Below are 12,498 nucleotides of genomic sequence, written 5' to 3'. Positions count from 1 at the left end.
CTCTGCAGTTGAAATACCTACTAAACTTTTATTGCATCCAATTTTTAACAGTCACCTTTCGGAGGGTAATCTAGCTGCATGCTATTGCAGGTCCTTGCAAGCTTCTTCAATTAAAGCCCCTCAAAGTCAAAACACGTTACAATGCTTGCAGTCCCCTACCACAGTGTAATAAATTCCAACAACTTTCAGAAGTGACAAATAACTTGGCCTGGATTCAAAACACAGATCTCCCCCCCCCCTCACCCTTTCCTGCGGTAGTCCTCCACTGCCCCAAAGCCATTTCTAGAGACAGGGGAACCTTGGGAATAGCTTTTGATATGATGGGGGGGGGGCAGTAAAAATGGCAGGCGTCCTCTATTGTGCAAACAGAAAGTACCCTTCAAATCTAGCCCATGGAGGCCATGACTCAAGACAAGAACTTTGCTGTTGAGAACTGCAAACAATTGTTCCATTTTTAAAATACCTTGCTTCATCAGTAGTAGCAGCAACCCTGAAAAGAAATCCCCGATTGTGTGTTCAACTCCTTTACACGTGCATAAATGGCATCTTTGGAGTTTAACTTAAGGTTGTTTTTACAGTGCTGGGTTGCCTTCCCTCCTTTCCACTCAGCTTTAGACAGACTGCAAATCTAAACATTTATACATAGGAAGACACACTGGTGGCCTTATCAATCTCTCTCTTAGACAGCGGAAAGCCATCCCAATCTTCAAACGATACCACTATCAAACCCTTGCCCACTGCACCTGGGCCAAAATTTGCAATTTATTTTAATAATCAGGTCACGCAGCCATGCATCAGTCCTATTTGGAACCCAGCTCCAGTTATTTTAGACTAAAGAATCATTACTGCTTCTGTACATTACTGCTTCTGTAAAGTTCCAATTTTTTTTTGTTAATATTTACATAAAACCAGCACGGTGTAGTGTTTAAGAGTGGTGGTTTGGAGCAGTGGGCTCTAATCTGGAGAACCAGGTTTGATTCCCCACTCCTCCACATGAAGCCAGCTGGGTGACCTTGGACTAGTCACAGCTCTCTTAAGCTCTCTCAGCCCCACCTACCTCACAGGGTGTCTGTTGTGGGGAGGGGAAGGGAAGGTGATTGTAAGCCAGTTTGATTCTCCCATAAGTGGCAGAGAAAGTCAGCATATAAAAACCAACTCTTCTAAAACATTAATGTTCTGTTGGCAAACACTAAACTGGTAAGACTACACATTAAAGAGAGAAGGACTCCTTGGATCAGGATTTTAAAAATGTTTTATCAATATTCCCTCAGATCAATATTTTTTAAAAAAATATTGCTAGTTTTGTAAATTTTGAAGGGAAAAGTACATTATCTCGGCACTTACACTGAAACTGATTTTTCCCAACTAGAGCAGTTACAAGTAAAAACTTTATTATTTAACATGCAAGAAAAACAAAAAACCAGGTGAACTGTAAAACCAGCTAAGCTTGTAATCTTGCCAGACACAGGGCAAAGGCCACTGGATTTAAAAAGCAGGTCTCTTCATTTCATCTCCTTTGTATTTCAGATGCTACACCTCAAAGCTTTCTTCAGTGCATTTTGAACACTACTTACTTTGCAAAGCCTGGTATCGACTTTGAGCTATATATTGTGTGGTTTTTAAAAAGGAGTTGAAGTAATAACATTGAACCTATGTGATCTTAGAAGTCTAATCAAGAAGTTCTCAAATGACAAGTGATAATGAGGCAAACTGGTTTTCAAACCAAAAAAAGCCACATGGATTTTTAAAAGAAATACTACAGTGCTGTTTGCTCTTTCAAAAACTTGCTCTTAACTGAGGTTTGATCAGGAAGAAATTGAAAAGCCAACCTAGATTGTTCCTTCACAATCAAGATGTGTATTCCTCAATAAAGGAAAAACGTTTGAAACACGAACTATAGTACCAAAAATATTGGCCTTTGCACAACTATGTTAAAGTGGCAATTTTTCTTTTGACAAAGGATACTCAACACTGCCCATTTTAATGGCAACCACTCCAATTACACTGCTCGCAACCTCATGGTCTCAATTGCTTACTGCATCGCATCTATTTTATTGTATTTGTTACAAATATTGGCTAAACCAAATCATTAATGGTAGTAAACATTTATAGCTATTCAAGCACATAACATACATTTATTTGGAAATAATAGGCCATTGTTTCTTTCAGGGAACAAATTATTGAATTTAAAGAATGACAATTTGAGGAGGTTTGCACGATAAGGTCAACTTCCTCTGTCCTATCATTCTGAAGGAAGATGAGCACCGTACATATGTGTACACATGTATACCCAGGTTTTTAGAACATAGCTAAAAACTGGTCTAAATAGCTAGCTTCCAAAATGAATTTGCCTGGGAACCCACTACATGCTGCCTGTTTTTAAAAAAATGTTTTGGTTGATTGCTGAGTGGAGGTATATTATCCACATACAGCAAATTACTTTAAGACTTCAGTTTCAGTCTGCAAAGTGGTCCTCCAAAGTGGGGGGGAAGGGGGAAAAGAGAGAATATGGAACACCTGTAGGGTGACACAAAGTAAATCCTGAGAGGAAGTAATCCAGTCTACCTGTTGAAGCTAGTTGAGTAAAATACTTGCAGGGAGGGAAAGTCCTATAAGCACCAGTGAGACCATGATGTGCCACAACTTATTTCAAAACAGAATATCGACGCATTCAGACAAAAGATCCGTGTTGTATACTTGGAGAAACCCTCATGAACACAGTGGAAGAAAGATACAGCTTGAAGGACGAATGCATCCCTCCACAGACCTCAAAAGAAAGCAGGTCAAAATGAGCGACTGTTTTATTCTAATGAAGTTTCTCTGTGTGAGGCTTTAGAAGAGGATTAGAATTGCCTGGTGTAGTTGCCAGTATTGTTTTAGTATTCCATTCCACAGATCCCCACCCACAGTAGCAGGCAACATACTTGTGATTATGGTGCTTACCCACAAAATTGGTGGCTGATGTTAGATTTTGGAAATCAGAAGCTAGACTGAGTTCAGAAGAGGAACTCAAATGCACATTTGTTGAGAAACTCCAGTTTAAACACAAAGCAAAATGATGGTGCTTTCTTTTATTTAAATCATGTCTCAGATAATAGGGAGGGGGATACTGCTGTAACCGTACTGCAAATCTTGTCAACATGCTCTAATGGCAAGTCGGCAGAAAAATCTCAGAATTAAAGGGGGGGGGTAAAACACCTCATAGGAGCCCCGTGGAGCAGAGTGCTAAGCTGCAGTACTGCAGTCCAAGCTCTGTTCACGACCTGAGTTTGATCCCAACGGAGGTCGGTTTCAGGTAGCTGGCTCAAGATTGACTCAGCCTTCCATCCTTCCGAGGTCGGTCAAATGAGTACCCAGCTTGCTGGCGGTAAAGGGAAGATGGCTGGGGAACCAGTTTGCACTGGCAAACCACCCCGTAAACTAAGTCTGCCTAGTAAACGTCGGGATGTGACGTCACCCCATGGGTCAGGAATGACCCAGTGCCTGCACAGGGGACTACCTTTACCTAAAACACCTCATAAAAACCCACAGTGAAGCAAGCACAGACATCCCAATTCAAATTTTAAAACATCAAATAAAGCTTTGCAAAACTACATTGCAAGATTACTAGCAGCAAACTGGTTGGAGTAGCTCGTAGCAGACAGCGCATCTTCCCCACCCCTCCACCAGATCACTGAAAGTTCACAGATGAACATTATATTCTGTTTAAATTCTTCCATTATGACATTAACATAAAAGTCAGAAGACTGTATGTGTTTTGCCTCCTATGGTTCTGTTGGCAAAAAGGAACTACGTATATTGCTTTATGTTGATGAAAGGGTGACATTATCCCATACACAAATTGGGATGCGTTGATTAGTAGCTGCACTGAGCAAATATTATTACAAGAGCGTTAATTAAGAGAAAACTCAAGCCTTGTATACAAAGCATCTTAATTAACTTAACATTAACCAGGTACACCTTCCTGCTATTAAGGGTTCACGTTTATCAGCACATGAAGTAGGTATTTTGAATGAGGCAGGCTAAATTAATGATCTGAATCACATATATTAAGATTTTGGAGATCCTGTAGAAGGATATTACCTACTGTGGAAAGATTCGCATCAAAATTACATTCCCAATTATTGTCTGAAAAATAGGGCTTTTATACTACTTCAGATATGCAACTTATTCAAAATAGACTTAAGTTCAACTCTGGGCACCCACAAAAAGCTCTCTACTGTCCACGAGCAGAAATGAAAGTGTATTAAGCACAGTTTTGCTTCCGCAAGCAGTAGTGGAAGGACTGAAGTAATGCATAACACTTAAATATTCTATTTGTTTTTATTTATTAACATTATTTATAGTCTGCCTTTCTCATTTGGACTCAAGGTGGATTATGTAGAGTGAGTCAATGGGAAGGGCAGCCATGGAGGAGCTAGAAAAAAATCTGAAGTGTAAGGATGTGTCACTGGCCACCAAGATCAAGTTAATTCATGCCACAGTATTCCCTGTTACTATGTATGGGTGTGAAAGCTGGACAATTAAAAAAGCTGACAGGAAGAAAGTAGATTCCTTTGAAATGAAGTGTTGGAGGCTAATTTTACGGATATCGTGGACTGCCAAAAATACAAATAAGTGGGTTCTAGATTAAACCGAGTCTGAACTGTCCCTAGAAGCTAAAATGAGTAAACTGAAGCTATCGTATTTTGGTCACATTATGAGAAGACAGGAGGGACGGCAGCATGGTACAGCCTGATCTCGTCAGATCTCGGAAGCTAAGCAGGGTCAGCCCTGGTTAGTCTTTGGATGGGAAACCACCAAGGAATACCAGGGTTGCTATGCAGAGGAAGGCACTGGCAAATCACCTCTGTTAGTCTCTTGCCATGAAAACCCCATGAGGGGTCGCCATAAGCGAGTCAATGCAATCCACAGATGAGACATTCAATTAACAATGCAATAGGATTAGGGCTGTAGAACCAACCAGAAGTCTAAAAACAGAACTAAAGCAAAGTGGAAGTACTAACATGACACATTAAATGATGCAAAATTCCATAGCAGGATCCGAGTTTCAGCAAGCTATATACAGTAGTATAGATGACAGTCCCTAAGAATCTTTCCAAGTAACTTTGTGAATCATTTAGTACACAGTGCAACTCTTAATGCCTGTGTAGAAAAGCCCTTTTGAAAAATTCAGTTTTGCATAGTTTGTTGAAAGCCTTCCTGACCTACTCGGGCAGGCCCCTCCATAAGGTAGGGGCCACAACAGAGAAGCCACATATACGGGCAGGTGTTGATATTGCCCATTTGCAAGCTGGCATCTGGAGAAGACCCTGCTCCAATGACTGAAGCTGTTGTGGTGGAGCATAAGGGGACAGACAGGCTTGCAGGTATGAGGGTCCAAGGCCATGAACGGCTTTGCATGTGATAGCTAATACCTTAAATTGAGCCCAGTAACTGGTATGCAGCCAATGAAGTGCCTGCAGGATGAGAGTTATATGTATGCTCCACCACAACCATATATGTATACATACATATATGTATGTATAACTGAGCCATGGCATTCTGCAACAACTAATTTCTGGAGAGTTTGAGGGGAGACCATTACAGTAGTCTAGTCTCGATGTTATTGTGGTGTGGATCCATGTGGCCAGATCAGCTGTATCAAGGCAAGGAACCATCTTTTGGGCTAGGCTGTGTTTGAAGATAGCTTTTTTTGCAACTGCATTAACTTGCTTCTCCAGTAATAAAGTTGGCTGCAGTACAAACCCAAGGCTCTTAATTGAGTCAGCAAGGAGGAGGAGGAAGAGAAGGAGGAGGAGGAGGAGAAGAGTTGGTTTTTATATGCCGACTTTCTCTACCACTTAAGGAAGACTCAAACCGGCTTACAATCACCTTTCCCGTCCCCTCCCCACAGCAGGCACCCTGTGAGGTAGGTGAGGCTGAGAGAGTGTGTCTAGCCCAAGGTCACCCAGCTGGCTTCGTGTGTAGGAGTGGGGAAACAAATCCAGTTCACCAGATTAGCCTCCGCCGCTCATGTGGAGGATTGGGGAATCAAACCCGGTTCTCCAGATCAGACTCCACTGCTCCAAACCATCACTCTTAACCACTACACCACGTTGATTACCTTCCCAACCAGAATTACCTCTGTCTTTTTAGGGTTTAGTTTCAATTCGAGTTCCAGTTTACCACAGCAGCCAGGCAGTTATTCGGGACCTCTACTACATCACCAGGGGATTTGGATACGGATATATAGAGCTGGGCATTATCTGCATATTGATGACATCCAACCCCAAAGCTATGAATGCTTTGTCCTAATGGCTTTATGTAGACATTGAAAAGCATGGGGGGGGGGTAGAATTGCACTCTGTAGAACTCAACAAGATAGGTTCCACACTGATGACAACTGGTCTCCCACAGCGACCCTCTGAGTCCAATCTGTGAGGAACAATTTGAACTAGTTCAATGCACACACCCTGATACCGACTTCTGCCTCCAAGTGCCTCAACAAGATGGTATGATCTACTGTATCAAAGGCTGCAGGTTAAGTCCAATAAGTGCAACAAGGAGGCCCGGCCTTTATCCACACTCAGATGAAGGATTACAACTAAAGCTAGTAGATCTTCACAGAGGCAGCAGCACGGCACATGCAGCTGCCAGCCTCCAAATCTGAACACTGAGCAGCCACGGTGCACACCTGCACACTACAGCACTGAAGAGGGAGTACTTGCCGGGGAAAGTATCAAAAGAAGCGCCAGTGGATGATAGTACCACTCCACTCCAGAGCAAAGGAAGTCTCAGAACTGTGCTGCAGCCTGGCTCAGCTACATTCTGCATTGGGGGTGAAGCAAGAGAGCGGCCGTGCTGAGAATAAAGGGGCTGGTGTGCTGCCATTCAGCATGCAGTCCAGGGGCTGTTAAAATGTGATGACTCTCCACAAATTAAAAGAGAAAGTTCAGTATGCACTAGTAAGCGCCACAGCATTCAAACAGATGACCAGGATAAAGAACTCCCTACATTCTAGCACTGCAAACAGTTGTTGGAGGTGCTCGTGACCTGTGTCTCTCTCTTGTGACCCAACTTGAATGCTGCTGGAGATGACATGGTTGCAGCATAGCTAAGTTGCACTCCAACACCGTCCTGCCTAATAAGCCCTGCAAGCAACGAGGAACATCAACAGTCACATCAGAATTACCATGTGTTAAATGCACGGGCAGAACGTGGCTGATTACATATCCAATTTGAGCAGATGCATTCTTTTTCCACAAGGGGGAGACGTCAACCTATTCAAACTGTAAGCGAAATTGTAAAATAAATTGCTCAAGTCTACAAAATCCAACCATCCTCAACAGAACAGTTTGAAAGCAAAAGAAAGAACATATTAAGTTAAATTCTGTGATTTGTTATCCAAAGGCAATTTGGAGCTATATCTTCGTTTAACTTGAAAGAATTTGGTGAAGTAAAAAAAAAAAAAAAAAGTGTGAATTCTCACTTTAAGGAATTATTACTTTAGGACCACAACTTCATAACAATTTGCTACAACCTAACATTGCACAGCCTCAGAATCCCAGTTGTCAATTATGCATAATATTTTAAACACCTGTGAAACGTCAACTGGTGATTTAAAAAATGTCTGCTAAAAGAATAAGAAAACATGCACTCACATTGTGCGTCAGTTGAAAGTATTTCTGACAGGCCAGCTGGTAATGCATACCCTTTACCAGGTCCAAAACCTAGAAAAGGAAAAGGGAAGCAAACAATTTAAAATATTTATAACAACTAAAATATTCCACAACACATAACCTTTCCAAGTTTTGTCACAACTGTCAGGTACAAGAATTTATATACCATAATATTCCTAAAAGTGGTAGGATAAAATGAGTTATATCAAAACAAGTGGAGCTTTGGTCCTCAAATGGGGGTCCTTCTTTTCTCCTCTCTGTGACAGATCTTATGTTCAACAAGATACTCCCAAGAATTTAATATAGTGTAAGGTGCTGATTTTAAAAGGAAATTGGTGTGTCACAGCATCTGATTGTTTTGATGCGCAACCTGTACTTTGGACAAGAGGCCACAGTTAGGACAGAATATGGAGAAACAGAATGGTTTCCAATTGGCAAAGGTGTTACCCAAGGATGTATTTTATCTCCCTATCTCTTCAATCTATATGCAAAACATATCATAAGGAAAGCTGGATTAGATTTAGATGAAGGTGGGGTGAAAATTGGGGGGAAAAACATTAACAATTTGAGATATGTCGATGATACCCCATTACTGGCAGAAAATAGTGAAAACTTAAAACGACTACTGGTGAAAGTTAAAGCAGAAAGCGCCAAAGTAGGATTACAACTGAACACCAAACGACAAAAGTAATGACTACTGCGGAATTACTCAACTGTAAAGTTGACAATGAGGAAATTGAAATTGTTCAAGACTTTCTATTCCTTGGCTCAATCATCAACCAAAAAATTCAGAAGGAGACTGAGACTGGGAAGGGCAGCCATGGAGGAGCTAGAAAAAAATCTGAAGTGTAAGGATGTGTCACTGGCCACCAAGATCAAGTTAATTCATGCCACAGTATTCCCTGTTACTATGTATGGGTGTGAAAGCTGGACAATTAAGAAAGCTGACAGGAAGAAAGTAGATTCCTTTGAAATGAAGTGTTGGAGGAGAGTTTTACGGATACCGTGGACTGCCAAAAATACAAATAAGTGGGTTCCAGATCAAACCGAGTCTGAACTGTCCCTAGAAGCTAAAATGAGTAAACTGAAGCTATCGTATTTTGGTCACATTATGAGAAGACAAGATCTACTACAAAAGACAATAATGCTAGGAAAAGTTGAAGGCAGCAGGAAAAGAGGACGACCCAACATGAGATGAATTGACTCTATAAAGGAAGTCACGGCCCTCAGTGTGCAAGACCTGAGCAAGCCTGTTAATGATAGGACGTTTTAAAGGACACTGATTCATGGGGTCGCCATGAGTCAGAAGTGACTTGACGGCACTTAACATACACACACACAGGGCTGCAGCAGGAAAGAAGAGTTTGCAGACTCCCCTGCCCTAGTAGGATTCATAATCCTGACCAAGCTTCAATCTACTTAGAAAAAGGCCCTGACACTGAAACTACTTATTGCCTTACAAATGAACAGAAAATTAGAAGCTGTTTTTTTTTTTTAAACAGCAGTTGGTGGTAGAAAGTGCTGTCAAGTCACAGCTGACTTATGGTGACCCTGTAGGGTTTTCAAGGCAAGAGATGTTCAGAGGTTGTTTGCCATTGCCTGTGTAGTGACCCAGCATTTCCTTGGTGGTCTCCCATCCAATACTATCCAGGGTCAACTCTGTTTTGCTTCTGAGATCTGATGAGATCAGGCTAGCCTGGACCATCCAGGTCAGAGATTAACAGCACTTAGCATAAAATTTCATCTGTGGCTTCAAGCATAAATCTAAAACTTAAAAAATGTAAATATGACCTAGTCGAGTATGATGTCACTATTTTTTTACGCGTACAGATTGCGCTACAATCTAAAGCACAGTAAATTAGGGGACCTGCAAAAAGAACCATTTCCACTTTCTGTACAAGCTGTATTCAAAGTAAATTGTTCCTACCAGTGCTCCTCAGAACGAGAAAGGCAACCTCTTGTTTTAGCTACTATTAGAAGCATGTTCCTATCTCTGGTAAATGCAGTTTGCTTTCCAATTTTACCTCATGTAATCTTGTCTGTCCTGAATAAACATTCTTATCAGCAAAATGCAATGCCATTTGAAAATTCAAGTTGTATGTCATTTACTCTCCACCATTATATAATTAAATTGTATATTCTCTGCTTATCAAACACAAAAAAAATTGCTGGAACTGAGAGATAACCTCACAGTGGAAAGAAAATTCTTGAGTAATGCAGATTTCCAGACCCTTTCCCAAAAGCTGACCTCTCTGTGCCAAGTGCAGGCAATAAACTCAGCACAAATCCCCGCTGTCCTCATTACTGAAGGCTGCTTTATAGTTACTGACAGATGTACAAATAGTATTTGCTGAATATATCAAACCACAATGCTGCCGAAGAAGCACTTACTGGGTCTCCTTTGCTGTTACAAGTGCCACTGATTAAATGTCAGCCTTTCCTGTCACTTTCTGTTAAACAGCATGTGAAGAGCACGGTAGAGTCTAGGAATTTGTCTATTTGCTTGAGAATTTTTAAAAACTTTAAATTTTGCTTTAGCACAGGTTAAGATTGTTAGTGCAGATTTAAACTAAGTCAGAAACAAACTTTATAAGACTGCAGTTTCATAAGGAGTTTGTGCCTTGCATCTGTTGACTTGTTGCATGTTTAATGGCCTAATGTAAAGCCAAAGCTAGCAGAATAGCTCCATTAAGCCTCAGTCCAGAGAGACCTGTGGCCAGTGATGTGGGTCAGAAAATGTTCCCATGCAACATTTTTCCACAGAAAACCTTCTGCCCCACATATGCAAATATAGTCTTATTATCTATACTTGTCAGGGCTGTTGTGCTGCAAATCAACCATGTCAGATTGTCTAAATATGGGATATGAAGTTTGGGGGGAAACCCAGTGTTTGTACACAGTCAAGCCTTGTACATTGTGTATTTGCCTTCTTTTGCAAACATTGTTTAATTTTTGCTAACATAATTTATATAAGGACAGATCATTATTTGCTGGGGATTAGACTTACAGGGGTACCAAGACTCTGCAGGGGTGGGGGGAGATTATGATGATCCACTCCCGTAGCCTGATGGATCCAATAAATTATTAGACAGCATTGGGGGATTTTCCTGCTAATATGGTCGGTGCTCCTGTCGTTGCCCTGGTTAATCCCTGGAATGGGGAAATGACCCAGGCAACAGACACAATTGCACCAAGGCACCCTCCAGTTAGGGGAAGGGTTGTGGCTCAGTTTGTAGAGCATCTGTTTGGCATGCAGAAGGTCCCAGGTTCAATCCCCGGAATCTCCAGTTAAAGGGACTAGGCAAGTAGGTGATGTGAAAGACCTCTGCCTGAGACCCTGGAGAGCCACTGCTGGTCTGAGTAGACAATACTGACTTTGATGGACCAAGGGTCTGATTCAGTAGAAGGCAGCGTCATGTGTTCATGTGAAGAGCTGCAGATGATAAAGACAGGGGAGACAAATAGAGCGATGGTGCAGAAAAACTCGGGACACATTTGACAAGCCACAGGCTAGAACTCATTTGAAAGCCTACTCTGTGGTGGTGATGGCAGCAAAGAAGCAATACTTTTCTGCAACCACTGCATCTGCACAGTGGAGACCTGCAGAACTCTTCCAGGTGGTCAGGGACCTACTTCTATCTGGCTGACAGAAGGAGGTGGACTGCTCCACAGCCCACTGTGATCATTTTGCTAAGCATTTGCTGAGCATGAGCCGCAGCAACAGGATCCGATGGTCCCAGGGTGCTGATTTGTCCAGCTGTGTGGGATAGCTTTCCATTTGTGCAGTCTGAGGATGCGGGCAGGATTCTGAGACGTTTGAGAGACCTGCCACCTGCTTGTACAACCCTTGCCTCTCCGGGTTCCTTTAATCTGCAGTGGGGGGGTATATGCTTATGCATGTACACTGATTAATATAAGCAGCAGAGTCCCGGTTTTTGCTAAGAGCAGCTGTAACCAAGTGAATCCTCAGACCCACGTACCATGATGATATTCATGCTGCAGAGCAGACAATAGAATAAACTGACCCTCAGTCTTGTGACAGATTTGACTACTGGCCTGCAAGACAGAGCTTTCCCAGTAGTATTACTAAGGATCACATCTTTTATTCAAAAACTTGAGCAACTGTCTCCAGGTTCGCAAATGCAAAGCTACTTATTTGCGGACAACCAAAGAATCTAACAACCTAATTTTGTTTTACCTCCTTTGCTTCTCTGATTCTTTTTTTTTACTGCTCCTAGGAGGATAGCCCACATGCATAGTCACTGAAGGCAACACGTGTGAAGGCAGTCAGTGCTCTTTTGGTAGCTGAGTGGGAGGACTCAACTCAAAGAACGAGCAATGGCAGAGCTTGCTAAACTGACCTTTTCTGTTAACAGCCCAATCCTAAAGGGAGGTTAGTTGTGGCAGGCCCAGGGATGGCGCAACTGCACCACCTCCTAAGCAGCTTGCTGGCCTGGCACAGCAAGCTGAAAATGTATTTTTCTCCAAACCCCATGAAACTTCTCCATTCAGTTCCATGGGGCGGTGCCACCGTTTTTGCAGGTGCAAGTTAGCGTCGGCAAAAGGGCTCAAGGAGCTGACTAAAGTCCCCGAGAACACCCCCTTTGGCGCTGGCGCATGTTCTTGCACCAAAGAAACACTGCTGTGCAAGAAGCCATGCATGGCACTGCTGCATGGGTCCCCACCTCCAGCATAAGTGGCCCTGCGCTGGTATTAGTGCCCATTTAGCCAGCCAAGTGACACTAACACCAGTGCAGAGGTCACAATGGCTCCTAAGGCCATTTCCTCCCCTTGAGGATTGCTCTGTAAGATTAGCAAAGTGAACAAGCGCTCATCT

The 12,498-nt window shown here is 42.3% G+C and overlaps 1 protein-coding gene across 1 annotated transcript in view; it reads right to left on the bottom strand.

The window, feature by feature from the left end:
* The window catches only part of PRIM2 (DNA primase subunit 2), a 78,839-nt gene that overhangs the window by 269 nt on the left and 66,072 nt on the right, over positions 1–12,498 (bottom strand). Inside the window, exon 12 of the mRNA XM_056856682.1 lies at positions 7,644–7,712. Coding sequence (XP_056712660.1) covers positions 7,644–7,712 — 69 coding nt within the window. The remainder of the gene's footprint in view (positions 1–7,643; positions 7,713–12,498) is intronic.

This window comes from Euleptes europaea, chromosome 10, assembly GCF_029931775.1.
Source record: "Euleptes europaea isolate rEulEur1 chromosome 10, rEulEur1.hap1, whole genome shotgun sequence".
Classification (NCBI taxonomy): domain Eukaryota; kingdom Metazoa; phylum Chordata; class Lepidosauria; order Squamata; family Sphaerodactylidae; genus Euleptes; species Euleptes europaea.
Note: the sequence above shows the minus strand (reverse complement) of the source record. Positions and strands in the feature narration are given on the sequence as shown.